The following is a 16,107-nucleotide window of genomic DNA, read 5'->3' on the forward strand; positions in this document are numbered from 1 at the left end:
AGTAAAATATCGGAAACTGATAGTGCAAGTTCGCTACGTGATGATGCTTATGATGAATTGAGTTATGGCTTATTATAATTGGTCAGTTGTTTTCTAATATTACCTGGGAAGACACTTCAACCGTCACTGTGTTAATTATACTTGGCCATTTGATATTTGGGCCATTCTGGAGCGAATAATATCAGTTTTGATGTTTGGTCATTAGTTCCACTCGCATTCATTTAATACTGTATGAACATTTGACAGTTAAAATGATTTTTCGGTCATGTCGATTGCTCCAATCGTGTCGAATTTAACAAGGTGTCAGCCATAGATAATTATACATAGAGACGAGACACTACGATTTGTCAAACAAAAATGCAACAAATCATATGTCTGATACAACAGCAAAATACATTGACTAGCATGTATTTTGTTGTTGCGAGAGTTAGGTTTTTGGCAATTACGTCTCATCTATATGTTAACCTATAGTGTCAGCCTTCGATCTTGGCATACAAACCTGTCACACATTTCGTTGGAATGGTTTCAACTCCGTAGTTTTTATTCCGATCGATTTCGTGTTAGGTTCTTCCGTGTAATTTGGTCAATTCAATATGTATTTTAGATTTTAATTTGACAGCGTTTTTATATTAAAACAAATGTGAAGTTTTTGGTACAGAAATTGATTAAAATTTTAAGAAAAACAAATAAATACAAACAAATATCAATTCCACTTTGAAAACTAAAAGTGGTTTCATTCCGAAAGAAATTTTCGATTTCAGCTGGGTTTCCGCATACACCGTAATCGGCACCGATAACGAAAACTGAAAATTGTTGTTTTCGTTCCGGCCCAAATGACAGGTTTTTCGTTACTGTTCGGTGCCGTTTCATTCCCAATTTTCGTTGCCGATTTCTGAAACGATATTTTTTTCGATGCAAATGTATGGAATTTCGTTTTCAGTGCCGATTACGGTATGCTTTGCTTTTTGTGAAGCAAATTACCGAATGAATTCCACATTCGATCGGAATGGAATTCTGTGACAGGCCTGGTACAAACGCTATGTTTTTAGCTGATTTCCGATGTCCAATGATATTTTGGAACAATTTGATAGTTAGCTTTAAATGATTTCTTTAAGATCCCGAAAGTTGCATAATAATCTAAATATGAATACGAAACCAAAACTAACTTAACAATAGTTTTATGAGCCAACAGTTTTTGATGCTATGATGTATTCCAATTCATTAAAGTTATTCTTTTACGTATTCCGGCACCATATGTGGAATTTATGGGAGAAATTCCAAAAAAAAATGTGAAAATTGGAATTTTTGTTTCTTTGGAAATGGAAAATTGCGATTGGATCGAGCTAATAAATTGTTCAGCATATATTTTCTAAATGTGTAACTTTTATCAACAAACTGTTTGCTTTATCTTCTAGGTGGGTCATTGGCTTTTGGGCATTGAAATGGAACGTTATATACCCGTTTTCAAAGAACACAATGTCGAAGGTGGCGCTTTGTTGTCGTTAGATTCGAAAGATCTTAAAACACTGGGCGTTACCGGCGACGATAAGCATCGTTTAAAACGGCGACTCAAAGATCTCAAGGCCAGCATTGAAAAGGAGCGTAAAGATCAGGAACGTGAACGTAGAGAACGTGAAAAGGCCATACGCAAGGCGGAGAAAAAAGCGGCCAAAAAGAAATAAAATTAATTAATTAAATAATAATTATAATTATAACCAACAACAAAAATATTTTAATTATTTTAAATTAAATTTAAACTAAATTAAATTAGTTTTTAGAATTCCTAATATTTAAGCTCTACCAAATATAAATTTAAACACACAAAAACCAACAACAACAACAAAAAAACTTAGCGAAAAAATGAAAAGAAATAATTAAAGTAAAAAACTACCCTGTCCACAAAAAACCAACAGCAAAGGAAAATTTAAAACAAACAAATAATTATTTATGTATTAATTTATAAAAATAACAACAACAAAAAATACCACAAACATAGCATTAGTAGTAATTTTAACATTAAAATAAATTAAAAAAACAAAAACAAAATAGTCTAATAATAAGTTACTTAAAAAACCGATTTTCAAAAACTCAAATTATTGTCATTTACTTACTTACCTTTTTCATTATAAGTATATATTTTTTCCCCATGTTTTTAAGCTCTTTTGTATAAAACTTTTAGTTGTCTTTATAGTTTCTTTTTAGTTTAATTCAAACAAAAATTGTTACAATTTTGTCTCATTATTATTTTTATTATAATTTTAAGTGTTATTTTTTAAAATACATCATACTTTTTTGAATTTATTGGTATATTTGTTTTGTTTTTTTATTTTTCTTAACATTATTTTATTAATTTGTTTAATATTTTTTTTTTAAATCATAAAACTGACTGATTTTGAATTAGTTGTTGTATAGAGAATAAAAAAAAGAAACCCAAATTAACAAGTAAAATAAACAAATATATTTAAAAAAAATATATATATTCATATGTATTTAATATTTATTTCAAACTGTCAAATTGTATTTAAACATTTTGTATTGTATTTTATGTAGCAAGAGCAAAAATGAGTATGTGTCATTGTATTTCAACTGTCATTAATGGTAAACAAATTTTAGAGACATTGTTGTTAAAGTGGTTTTCATTCTTGGTCGTGGTTAATATTGTAAGTTTAGTTAAAATACTACATTTTGCAAAGCTACAACAAATTTACTAGAACTAAAGGTGAAGGTATCATATTCAAATTAAGTACTCTTTAACATCATAAGGCTTATTTACACAACAACAGAATACATTGATTAACATGTATTTTGTTGTTGCATACGTTTTTTTCTCAGTAATTCTCCATTGTATTTACTACGTAGTTACTGAAATACTTCTTAAAGAGTTGTAGTAAACAAGTAGAGTAAAGTGAGAGAAAGTGAATTGATAGTTTGATTCATATTTATTTAAAAACCAAATACAAGTAAGCTATTAATTTACTTACGGGTTTTAGTAAACAAATTATACTAAATATACAAGCATTGTAAATGAAAACTACCAACAATGAAAACCGCTTATATTTCATAAATAATGTTAAATGAATCACTAATTGTGCACTTGCTAAATGTTTCAAATCGTTATTTTGCTAAATTTGTAACATGAGGAGTTTCATTACCTTAGAAGCAAAACTTCAAATTAATTACTTAAGGTATTTATAGACGGCAATACTGAGTATTAACACTTTTCAAATTTAAAATATTATTGAAATCAGTCGGTATTTCAAAAAATCGTTTTGAAAAAACATTTATTGTTTACACGATAGTATTACAAATATTTTATTTCTTTGTTGATTGATATTTTTCTGAAAATTTTATTTTTATTTTATATTTTCTTGACATTGTTATTTGCCTTATTTGTTTTTATAAATACATACCCGATACATATGAAAATAAAAAGTTTTTGAATTGTTTTAAACAAATTTTCAATACCGACCGTAAATCAAAAAATCATTTGTATTTTTTGAAAATCTAATACAAATTTTGTTTAGATGATGAAATTGTATTATGATACTTGAGTTTTTGACAAATATTAATACTCAGTATTGCCGTCTATAAATACCTTTAAATGAATTCTAGCGCTCAATTCATTCAAATCATACAGTTATTGTAAATTATTGAAACATTAATTTCCAATAATCATTTATAAAATCAATGTAAAACCTTTTCTAATTGCTTTCAATGAAATTAAATTATAAACAATGAGGAATTAACTCTATAAATTATGAATTCTCAAAGGAATGAATTCAAGCTTTTGAAATACTAAAGAATAATTCTGTGAATGTTTTAATAGAATCGTTTTGTGTCAAATTGATTTCAAAAATTTAATTAAGGATTAATTAATTAAATTTGAATATTTCCTTAGGAGGTATTGCACAATAATCTTAATGATCTTAATTATCACATATTAATTATTTTGGTGCTCTGTAAATCGGATACATGTTTTACTTTCGAGTAAACAAATCTGTTTCAATGTCAAAATCGTGCGAATTTGCAGATTATCAATTGGTGATTTATTCATTTTTGAAACCACGATTTACAAAACAAAACTTGTTATATTTATGATAAACCTAAAGAATATAGCTCAAATGTTTTCTTACAATCTATTTAAAGGAAATATTTGACACTGTTCTGTAAACCGAATCAGAGTAAATTTCTAAATTTTAAAACTAATTCACATATTACGATTTTGAATTGATTTTGTTAATTTCCCAAAAGAAATTTTCTACTTTTGAGATGGTATTCTGTGATTGTGGAATATGGGACATAATGAAAATATATATTTTTTTTATTTTCATTAGCATTTTAGCTGAAAAAATATTTATTTATTTTTATATGCCCAAATAAGTCATCAAATTATTTAATTAATGTCATTAAATCTATAGGTCCACAATAAACCACATGCAATCAATATTCAAACTGGTGTTCAAATGATGATTCATGTTAGCAGAGCTTTTCCAAATGGCAGAATTAAAGAATTCAAATAGCAGCATATGTAGGAACGTGTAATTGTTGCAAATAATATGCTGATAAATGATTTTGGTACGTAACAAAAATTTTTTAAAAGTATTTTTCATTAGGATATGTAATATTTCAAAATACATATATGTACAAAAAGTAAAAAATCGCAATCTACGGAAAATTCTAAGGAAGTTTCCTCAAGAAACCATAGGTCTAAAATCAAATCCTATCTTGCGCATTACGTCTTTTATCCAATAAAAAAAATATTTATATTGAAATATCATTGGATAAAAGACGAAATGCGCAAGATAGGATTTGATTTTAGACCTATGGTTGCTTGGGGAAAATTTCTTAGAATTTTCCATAGAATGCGTTTCTGCTATATTTTTTCATTATAAACCCATTTATTTTTCGAATCAACAAAAGTGCGAGAATTTTTGTTTAAATTATAAGCTTTTTCATCTGAGTCAAATGTTAAAATATTAGTTCAGTGTCATTCAATAATTCGAATATAATCAACACCAGAGAAGCAGTTCTAAATCAGTTATTCAACTTAGATGAGAATTTTGTTCAAAAAATTTGATCCAAAAATGGGTTTATAATGAAAAAATAAATTCATAATTGGAATGAATTTTTGAATAAATAATATTAATCGAACATGAATTTTTTCCCAAACTCTTTTCATTCAGAATAAGAACATAAAATTGAAATATTTTTTTCAGGCTTCCTAGATTTTATTTGAAAACAAAAAATATGAACTAAATCATACTGAGGGTATTCATTCAAAAAAATGAAAATTACACTCTGATATTTTTACATTTTAAAAAACAAAGTAAAAATTTACAAAAAAAATTGTATTTTTTTTTGTGGAATTTTGTTCATGATTCTGTTGTGTAAAAAAATCAGAGTGTAATTATCAATTTTTTTTACAATGTATAACCTTACTATTTATGAAATTATTTATAAATGTTATGAATTGAAAATCAATTTAATCAAATCATACTATTTATGCCGAAACTTTTTTGTGTGTACGAAACAAAAAAGTTCAAGTCATTTTGGATTATTTAAAATCACAAATTAATTTTATACTATGTTTATTTCCTACAAAGGTTTTTATAATGTTAATATCGCTTAAATTAGTTATTATTATAGATATTTGCATGGTGAAATCCACATAGAGCGAAAACTCTAACAAATGAAACATTCTCAGCATTTAGAACAGAGTTGGGGTTTGACAGCAGAGTTTCCTCTCTATTCCTTCCTCTATGCTCCATAATTCGATTCGAAACAAATGTTTTTTTTATGAATTCGAACATATTTAGGTATGTGATCTATTTAATGTAATAAATTCATCAACACGATTTGTTTTCAAAATCCATTTAGAGCGAAAACTCTAACAAATGAAACATTCTCAGCATTTAGAACAGAGTTGGGGTTTGACAGCAGAGTTTCCTCTCTATTCCTTCTTCTATGCTCCATAATTCGATTCGAAACAAATGTTTTTCTTATGAATTCGAACATATTTAGGTATGAGATCTATTTAATCATTAAAAATTTTTTTAAATTTTAATGTAATAAATTCATCAACACGAACGATTTGTTTTCAAAATCCATTTCCATTACATTCATTTTTTGTTAATAGTTTCAATGTAGTTTCTGATTAGATTCTAAATATAACAGTTGTTAAAACTATTCGAAATCTCTTCTTCGAACTTAAAAATATTTTCAATCTTTATACTGTTACATTTACAAGCTATTGTAAGGTTAATACCAGAGATCGAAAATAACTCGTCTATATATCAAAAAACCCAAATTGTGATTTATATTTTTGTGATAAAAATAAATCACTGAAAATAACAGTTATAAAATTATTTTTATTTAAATGGTTTGGTATAACCTTTATTCGTTTTTGTTGTTTTTTAATTGTTTGGTGTGAGATAAACAATTCATTTGTTCTTGTTCTTAATAACTGTTACTTACTCTTTTATTTACATACAATAACATATTGTTAGTAATTTTTAACAAATAATGGAAATAATATAATAAGTATGAAGTAATGAAGTCTGAGTAACTGAAATGAGAATTTTTTTTTAAATTGTTATTAATCTTTTGATAAATTTTATATATTTAAGCGTTGATTTGCATCAAATGCATTTTTGCGATTTATTTTTCATGTTCGCAAATAAAAGTCACAAGCTGACCTTTACGAAAAAAATAAGTTATAAATCACTCATCCAGATTATTTGTGTTTGCTTCTTTTCTGTTTCTCTCAACCCCAAACCTAAAATGTTCTCGAATAAATCACTCTCTCAGTGATATATCACAAACAATTATTTTTTAAATGGCTGCGAATGAGAATTTACCATTGAAATGAAAGTGAACCCGTTATTTTCGGTCTCTGGTTAATACACATTTGAGATAGTAACTAACATACATGTTATTTTTAACTAAGCCTTAAAGTATGTAACACATTTTAATTTTTTTTTACTGCTATTGAAATATTTTCATTTGTGGTATTCGTTAATGGCTGCATTTAGATTGCAAACGTTTGCAAATGCAACATTCATTAGTGTCACATATTTGACTTCCGAAACAATTTCTAATTGATTTTGAGTGTACTTTTCTTCTAAAAATTTACAAAAATAGAGATCCACAAAAATAGTTATATATAATACAGCAGATGAATTTTAGACTGCAAATGCTATTTTGACAATTGAAATATGGCAACATCTTAATATAAATTTTGTTGATTTCGTATTTTTTATTTATATTGAAATCTTAAAAAAACATGTATTCTATGAAATTTAGTGTTTTTAAAAAAATGTATATAAAATATAACTTCGAAAAAGATCAAACTATTAACTTCTTGAATTTTGTATGATTGCTTAAATGTTCGAGGAGTACTAACCTTACCAAGAACTTGAAAAGGAGAACATATGGATTTGATGCAATAGATTTAATTTCAGTGCCTCTTTATACGACCTGTATTTTTGACTTCAGATTTTGTTGTATATTCAGCGTATCTGTATATGAAACTAAATTGTCTCTCGAGATGTAATTTGATTTGAAATCCTTCTTATGTTCTCTAAAATGCGGGATTATTTTAGACATTGAATCAATAAGCTGAGGTTTTAGCTTATTCTGAACAATTCGTACTGGAGATATAAATTTTCAAGTTTTCAAGTTCTTTATTTTTTTCATAACAAAAAATAAACTGTGGAGAACCAGTGTCAAACTTTTTTGTGAGTAAATTCTCATTAGGTAATTGAGTACGCTCGTTGTTCAAAGTTTATTTTATGGTATAAATATGACTGTTTATATTTTCTATATTATTCTGATGGAAAACTTTATATTATTCAAACTAGAAATTGTTCCAAAATGCCAAAATAATTTTAATTAAATCTATTTATTTATCAGTTTCAAGTTTTTTAGTTTTTTATTTCAAACTCTCTTATAATTTTCTTAGTTAAATATGCATACTCAAGACTAAAGTCGAATATTTTATAAAACAAAATCTTATAAAATAACTAAAGACTTTAGTTTTTTAAGAGCAATTTCACCATATGTGCATTATGTTAACTTTAAATAGTCATTCTGAATAGAATACAATTTTAGATTTCGCTCTGAATACGTATTGGAATGATTATACTCTAAGCTTTTCGAAAGCTCGCCTATATATAGTGCCATTAAAATTTAAAAAACCAAAATATAAAAAAAACAAAACATAAAAATCTTATATATTTTTTTAATTTATTTATTACAAATTATATAAATTTATTTATTTGCATTTGAGTTGATAACTTAAATTCTTAGTTCGTTGAAGAAAGAATTTTGTGTATACTATCATCGATTAATGTAAATTCATATCTGATTAAATCTGACTTGATAGTAGTATTCACATTCATATATAATTATTAAATGCCTTAACACCACCTACTAAATAATAAATAATACAATAATATTTATTATAAATATGTATTATTCAATATTTGTATTTAGAACAAACCAACGAACACAAATTTAAATTATATTATATATGAAAGTTTTGTCTTAACTCACAATTATGCCTTCAGTAATCAAAACAAACAAATCGAACAACCACAAAAAAAAATATCAAAATGGTAGCTTTAAAAGAGCCAACAAAAATACACAACATCCTTTAACAACTCAATCAAAAACAAAAAAAAAATATGAAAAGAAAAAAATAAATAATCTACACAATCGTGCCTTTTTTCAAATTGTTGCGCCAAATACTACCCGTCCCACAAAATTTAAATTTTTAATATATTCAACGTTATTTATTAAACAACTACATAATTCATAAAAAAGATAAAACAATAAATTTAAATTTGTATTTGTATTTAAAAGGATTTTATTTCATCAATCAGAAAACAAAAATTTGTATTTAAATCCAAACATGGCCTTAGAACTGTATAAATATCAATCTTACTCTTATTATTTGAATGTTTTTAGTTTTTCATTAATTTATGCAAAATATTTTGGCATTTTTAGTAATAATTTATTTTGTGATTTGCAAAGTTTTAAATTTTCCATCTTAGTTTTTGAAAATATGTATTGTTATATAAAACATTTTATAAGGAACTTGTTTTGTCATTAGTTTTTTCAGTAAAATTTGGTCAGAAATAAAGGCACTGAACAGAAAATGGTCATTTGTATTAAGGTTATGAAACCAAATTAAACCAAATATTCGCTGATCGAGAAGGTCAAAGGTTAGACAAATCATTTTATTCATACACCTAATCGTGATTATTGATTTTCTTATGCAAACTTTATTATAATAAATTTCAGATAGCGACAGAAATTTATTGAAGAAAACTGAAATTCGGTTAACAAAAAATTTCGTTGTCAAAACAGAAGCTTACGATGCGTAACTCTTTTTCTCTGCTTAATAAAGATTTGTATAGCTTCATATGTAGCGATCGATAATCATCCCATTCGAAGATTATTAATTTGGCAATAGTGCAGTATAATTAAATTGATACATAAACGAAGTTCATTAAGTTCTGGTTTGGTTACTTGAGAATTTTAACATTTATTTGGAAACTGTAATACATATGGTCAATTCACAAGGTCTCTTATCATGTCATAATGTCCTAATATTTCACAATGGTTGTTTAAGCAAAAAATGTTCTAAAATAATACTACTCTGTATGCTATGTTTATTTTGTTATCGTAACCAACCAGCAGAGACCTGCGCCGAACGCCGTGATACATTAGGACATTATGACAATATGACTGGTAAGAGACCTTGTGAATTGAACTATAGTATATTTTAATATCGCAATTTAAACTAAAATAATAATGTAGAACATTTAAAAAATAGCTTTTATTTTAAATATATCTAACAAGAAGAACATAAACTTTCATTTAAATCAAAATATTACATTTTTTTTGATGCTATAAAATAGTTTTATTTTATTTTCTTCATTTTAGAGCTCTTGAATATTTCGAATTTAAATTAGAGTTTTCGAACATATTTTAAAGCTTATTTTCTTTTACTATATTGAAAATACGTTAAAATTCTTAATAATTTGTAGTTTTTTTTTTAAACTTTTAGTTTCGAAATTAAGAAATTGTCCTTAAATAAAACTAAATGGATGTTTTTAAGAATTCTCATGACATTTCGAACATAAGTTCGAATTTTCGATCTTAAAAACGATTTTTTACACATAATATAGCATTGTCATTAGGTTTATGCATGATTTTTCGAACATAACTTCGAATTTTTGAATATTTGGACATAATATTGCATTGTCATCAGAAGTATGCATGAATGTCAGATTACAGCTTATTCGGTCTACGAGAACTGGTTATAAATTCAGTTACACATTTGACTGATGATGACATTCACTACTTACATAAATTTTATAGGATTTCAAAGTAGAATTCATATTCAAATAATAATAATTTATTATTATTGTACATTAGACCGTACATCAAAATGAAAATCCCCGTACATCCCCTAATATATAGTATTTCTGTAAGGCAGTTACAAAAATTTTACATTTTTCGTATCTTAAAGTATGATAAATCAATGTATCAAGAAGACATAAACATTTATATATCATACTTTAAGGACCATTGACCTTAAGTATCCGGTTCTAATATTTATCAACTAGATATCTGTTCATACTACCCTAACGTACCACCGTAGAAAATTAAAGATCTGAAATTTATAACGAAAAATGTAAAAAGGCGACCCCTATATTCGGCAAGAAAATAAAAATATATGGTTACCACAATCATATAAATAATTACAGTGACCATAATATTGATAAACAACTTGTAAAATACAATACAATAAACATGCACAACTATATTTTTTCAGAGTGAATATATAAAATTTTCTAATGTTTTAATATTAAAATTTCGAAAAACATCAATCGTTCAACTCCGATTGAATTCAAAAATCAACGAAACACAACAAATTGTCCTTGACATTGACAAAATTTTACAAAAATTAACAAAATAGGTTGAACCAGTAAACATTTTGGATCGAAATATATGTAAAACTTTATCCGGATAACATTTAATTGCATGAATCTTCCACTGACATTTCCTAGTATTAGAAAATATTAAATTAACCAAATCGGTTGGTATATAAGATTCTATACAGCCGAATATAAGCACTGTTTCTTGTTGTTTCTTATTTTTTTTATAACATTTTTTCATATTTTTTATGAACTTCGTTTACATTCGTGTTCACATGTGTTTACAGGTAAATAATCGATCTGTTTTCTCTTTCACAGTAGTTAGGTTGTTTTACAACAGACTTAAGTTTTGGGGAGCTGAGTTTTTTCTCTACATATTCCTCTATTTGAGGAGCCGCATAACAAAAGGTACTTTTTCGAATTTTTTTACAAATTTATTTTTTGATATTGAAATCTTCTAGAAAAAATCAATTTTCCAAAATTTTTACATTTTCAAAAAAGTACATTTTGTTCTGCGGCTCCTTATTTGACATACATATTTTTTCAAATCAACTGCAATCTTAATACAAAAGTGAAATTAAATTTTTTATAGTTTTAGGAATACTATGTTCGATAAAAACAACATAATTGTTTAAGTATTTGCTGCGAATTCGCTCCAAAAATAATAAAAAAATATATTACTCAAAAAAAATTATAAATACAGTATAAATGCAGTAACATGATACAATTTTCGTTGTTAATATCAGATTTAGAAAATTTGTTAAACAAATAAATGGTTTGAGTTTTGTAGAACTTTAACTGTAAAGCAAAAATTCGAAATTTTAATTTCACTACAATGGAAAATTTGAATATTGATCGTTTCAGGATTTGGAACGTAAAATGTAAAAAAACAGTGCCACATTTTTTCTTCTTTATATTTAGATCAAAAATATTACATTACAAAAAACTTTTTTCTAATTTTTTTAACCTTCGCCATGAGTGGCAAGGGTATATATAAGTTTGTCATTCCGTTTGTAATTTCTACATTTTTCATTTGCGACCCCACAAAGTATATATATTCTGGTTCGTTATAGATAGCGAAGTCGATTTATCCATGTCCGTGTGTATGTTGAAATCAACTTTCCGTAGCCCCCAAATATCTTATAAACATGATTGATACATCTTCCGGCTCGGTTGCTACTTAAAATCAACATAATTTGGCCTATTTGGATTAATATGTCATTAATATAGACAATATGGATATCTAATGATAGATATTTCAAAGTCCATTGCAACGATGTATATTAGGCTATAGTAATTTTGACCTACAATGGGTCAAAATCGGGAAAAATATTTTTTTACCCGAATTTTTTTTTAAAAACTAAAAAAAAATTTGGAAAAAACTTTTTAAAAAACAATTTGGAAACAAAACTTTAAAAAACAATTAAAAAAAATTTGAATATTGTTTAATTAAAAATATTTAAAAAAAAATATATTTTTAAGAATAATTTGGTGAAGCGTATACATATAAGATTCGGTACAGCCGAATATAGCTCTCTTACTTGTTTTAAAATAACATTTTTAAAGATTCTCTTTAATGAAGATTTAGTTGATATTATTTTTAGGCCCCTATTTATGTAACTCGACAAACGATAAAAAAAGGTTGTAAGCAACGAATTTGCGGCATAATACCAAATGACAATTCGTTCGATCAGCTATTTCGAAAATCGAATTTAGTTCATAATAGGCACCTTAATATTACAAGATTTGCTTTATAATATTTTCTATGGTAATGGATATGGGACTGACTCTCCTTCATTCAGAATTTATTTAAATTTTAAATATGGGGGTACTAAGAAGTGTTATATTAAATTTTTAACTTTTGTTATCATTAAAATTGACAGTTTTAAATAAAAAAAAAATAATAATAATGACTCGGTGAAGGAAGCCTCTATTTCATTTTTGCTTTAAAATTAAACTCACAAAACATTTTTGTTAATATTCATACATATTAAAATGCATTTTATGTAAAATACTCGTAGAATAAATATTTTGTATTATATTAATAAGTTAAAATTATGTTAAATTTGTTTGCCAAATATAAAATACAGACACTTCAATAGCACCTAAACACAACCAACCAACCATTTGAAATCGTAACAATGAAAACCTTTTGTAGAAATATTTAACTCGTCTCCCATGATTGAAAGAATGAATGAATACAATTGAATCTCATTAAATTCTTAATTGTAACAGCACGTTACAATTTACACCCATATAAAGTAGAATTAATAATCATTGAATAGTAAATTAAAATCTTAAACAAACAGAGACTGCACTAGTCAATATTAATTATAAAACAAACAAGAAATTTTGAGAAAAAAAATCACATAAAATACATTTTCATATTTTATTTATAAATTACTAATTTTTTTTATTTCCTCACTAAAACCAAGCACTTGTACTAAAAAATTTACATTAATCCATAAATATTTTTCAAGATATACTAAACAAAAATTAAATTAACAAAATTAAATGATAAAGAATCACAATTTGTAGAAGTTCATCTATTAAATTAAACAGAAAATGAATAAATAAATTAATGAGAAAATTAAAACTGTAATGCATCATTAATATTTCTTACACATAAATTACACAATAAACAAGTAATAATTTATTTAAATTATTCATTAAATATTTAAAAAAAATAAATAAATAAATATAAAATACATATATTTAATATTAAAGCATATTTTGGTGATTGCATGCTACATTTAATGACTCGGTTTCTATTTAAAAAAAAAGTCTTCAAGTTTTATTCTCAATAAAATGATATTGCGGGAAATGGGAAACGCTATCTTGCCCGGTAGCAAAAGGGTTAACAGCTACAGCCAATATTGACCAGCCACCACTAATTTTGCCTTTGACGCCGTAATTTTTTCTCAACTTTTTTATGATATTTTAATGTAAAATATGTTTGTTTTCATTACGTTCTTTTACCTTTTGCGATGTTTTTATTTATTTGCTACGTTATAAACTATTTAACATTATTTATTTGCTTTCAATTTCAGTTTTTAATTTAAATAATTTAACAATAAGATTATTCATTTCAAAAAAAGGAAAAATTACACTCTGATTTTTACACTTTTACACAACAAAAACATTCCCAAAAAAATATGTACAACTTTTTTTTTGATTTTTTTTCTTGTTTGTTTTTTAACATGTAAAAAAATCAGAGTGTAATTTTACATTCTTTTGAAATTTGAGGGATTCAAACGGTCTGCTATTAGGTCATATTGTCATAATGTCCTAATATATTATGATAGTTTAAACAAATTTTTGTTGTGCTTCAAACAAAAAAAGTGTTATTTTATGACAAACCAAAAGAGGAGCCGCAGAACAAAAGGTACTTTTTTGCTCATATAAAATTTTGGAGAAATTGAGTTTTTTTTTGTAAGCTCAGATTTTCGTTTATGTCAAAGCTCGACTTAAAAAAATCACGAGTTACGTCCTTTCTATATTAAGGTAACGAAATGTAACTTATGAATTCAGACATATACTGACTGCATTCTAAATATTAAAAAACGTTAAACTTTTTGAAAGTCGCCAAGGTTTGTGGAGCTTTTGAATAATAAATATAAGCATTTTATATAAGTATTTGGTATTGGTGAAAACCTTAGACCTTGAAGACTGATATTTTAATGAAATTAAATAGCTTTTTATATTTTTCAGACGTCATTTACCTTAAAATCTAAAAAAAAAATTCTGTATAAAAGTGCTCACCTTATTTATCGTGTGATACCGCTACTTTACGTTTTTAGAATTTTGTACTCAAAACTATTTTTTTTTTAAAAAATTGCCCAAGTTTGGATATTTCTTATTTTTCCATTACACGCTTTTGCTTTAAGTTCTCTTTCAGGATCATATATAATTATTAATATGTAGTCCTGAAGAAAATGTTTGTCTATCAGCCCAATTATGAAAAAAATTCCCCGGGAGTTTTTTCATAAAGTATATATGTATATTCTGGGTCCTTATAGATAGCGGAGTCGATTAAGCCATGTATGTCTGTCTGTTGAAATCAATTTTCTGAAGACCCGTGATATCTTCGGGATCCAAATCTTCAATAATTCTTTCAGACATGCTTTCGAGAAGTTTGCTATTTAAAATCAGCAAAATCGGTCACAAATGGCTGAGATATGAGGAAAAAACCAGGACAACCTCGATTTTTTACCTATTTTTTACCTATATCTGGATTACTAAGTCATTAATATAGGCAATATGGATATCTAATGATAGATATTTCAAAGACCTTTGCAACCATAGTAAGTTGGGCCTACAATGGGTCAAAATCGGAAAAAATATTTTTTAATCCGAATTTTTTTTTCACCAAAAAAAAAAAATTTTTAAATTTAAAAAAACAATTCGAAATTTTTTTTTTTCCAAAAAATTAAAAAAATTGCAAAAAAAAAAATTTTGTTCACCTAAAAATATTTAAAATTTTTATTTTGAAGTATAATTTGGTGAAGGATATATAAGATTCGGCATAGCCGAATAAAGCTCTCTTACTTGTTTCATAATTGGGCTGTATAAAAGAAAAAACATAGGGACTTTATTGCGAGAAAGGTCAAAAATACGGCCCTTTGAATGCGTCTAACTTTTTATATATAAATTGACTTTTGGCGATTTTTTTTTAAAAAATGTGAGACCCGAGGTGACCATCTTTGAGGGCCACCTCTTGGAACCCATTTCGTTTACGACGCTGAGCAACTGTAAGTCAATTTGAAAATACCTCAACTCTAATCTTGTGAAATTTTGTTACGATATATCCAATAGATACCGAAATATTTCAAAAAAAAAATTTCTAAACAACATATTTTCCATTGTATATTGACATTTTCAAAAAATATAAATAATCATTTCCTCACTTTTTAAACCTAAATATTATTAAAAACTACTGTACTGTTTTGCAATTTCCAGGAAAAACTTGTTTATGCTCTGCAAATAATTCTAAATAATGCAGATTAAAACCAGCTTAACAGTTCCCACAAACTATTACACAAAATACCATTCAATGATTAATTACCCAGAAACCCATATCATGCCTTACAATTCATTATTTTCTGTGCATTTCCAACATGGCTTAAGAGTTTTCTAGAAAATCCAGCTTATCAGCTGTATA

General features: G+C 26.0%; 1 protein-coding gene across 8 annotated transcripts in view; it reads left to right on the forward strand.

Moving 5' to 3' along the window:
• Positions 1-2,477, forward strand: part of Spn (Spinophilin) — a 181,254-nt gene extending 178,777 nt beyond the window's left edge. For all 8 annotated transcript variants that reach the window (XM_065503030.1, XM_065503022.1, XM_065503025.1 and 5 more), the window contains one exon: positions 1,416-2,477. In XM_065503030.1, coding sequence (XP_065359102.1) covers positions 1,416-1,682 — 267 coding nt within the window. In that variant the 3' untranslated portion in view covers positions 1,683-2,477. The remainder of the gene's footprint in view (positions 1-1,415) is intronic.
• Positions 2,478-16,107: the final 13,630 nt, after the last annotated feature.

The sequence above is a fragment of the Calliphora vicina genome, chromosome 3 (genome assembly GCF_958450345.1).
Source record: "Calliphora vicina chromosome 3, idCalVici1.1, whole genome shotgun sequence".
Taxonomy (NCBI): Eukaryota; Metazoa; Arthropoda; class Insecta; order Diptera; family Calliphoridae; genus Calliphora; species Calliphora vicina.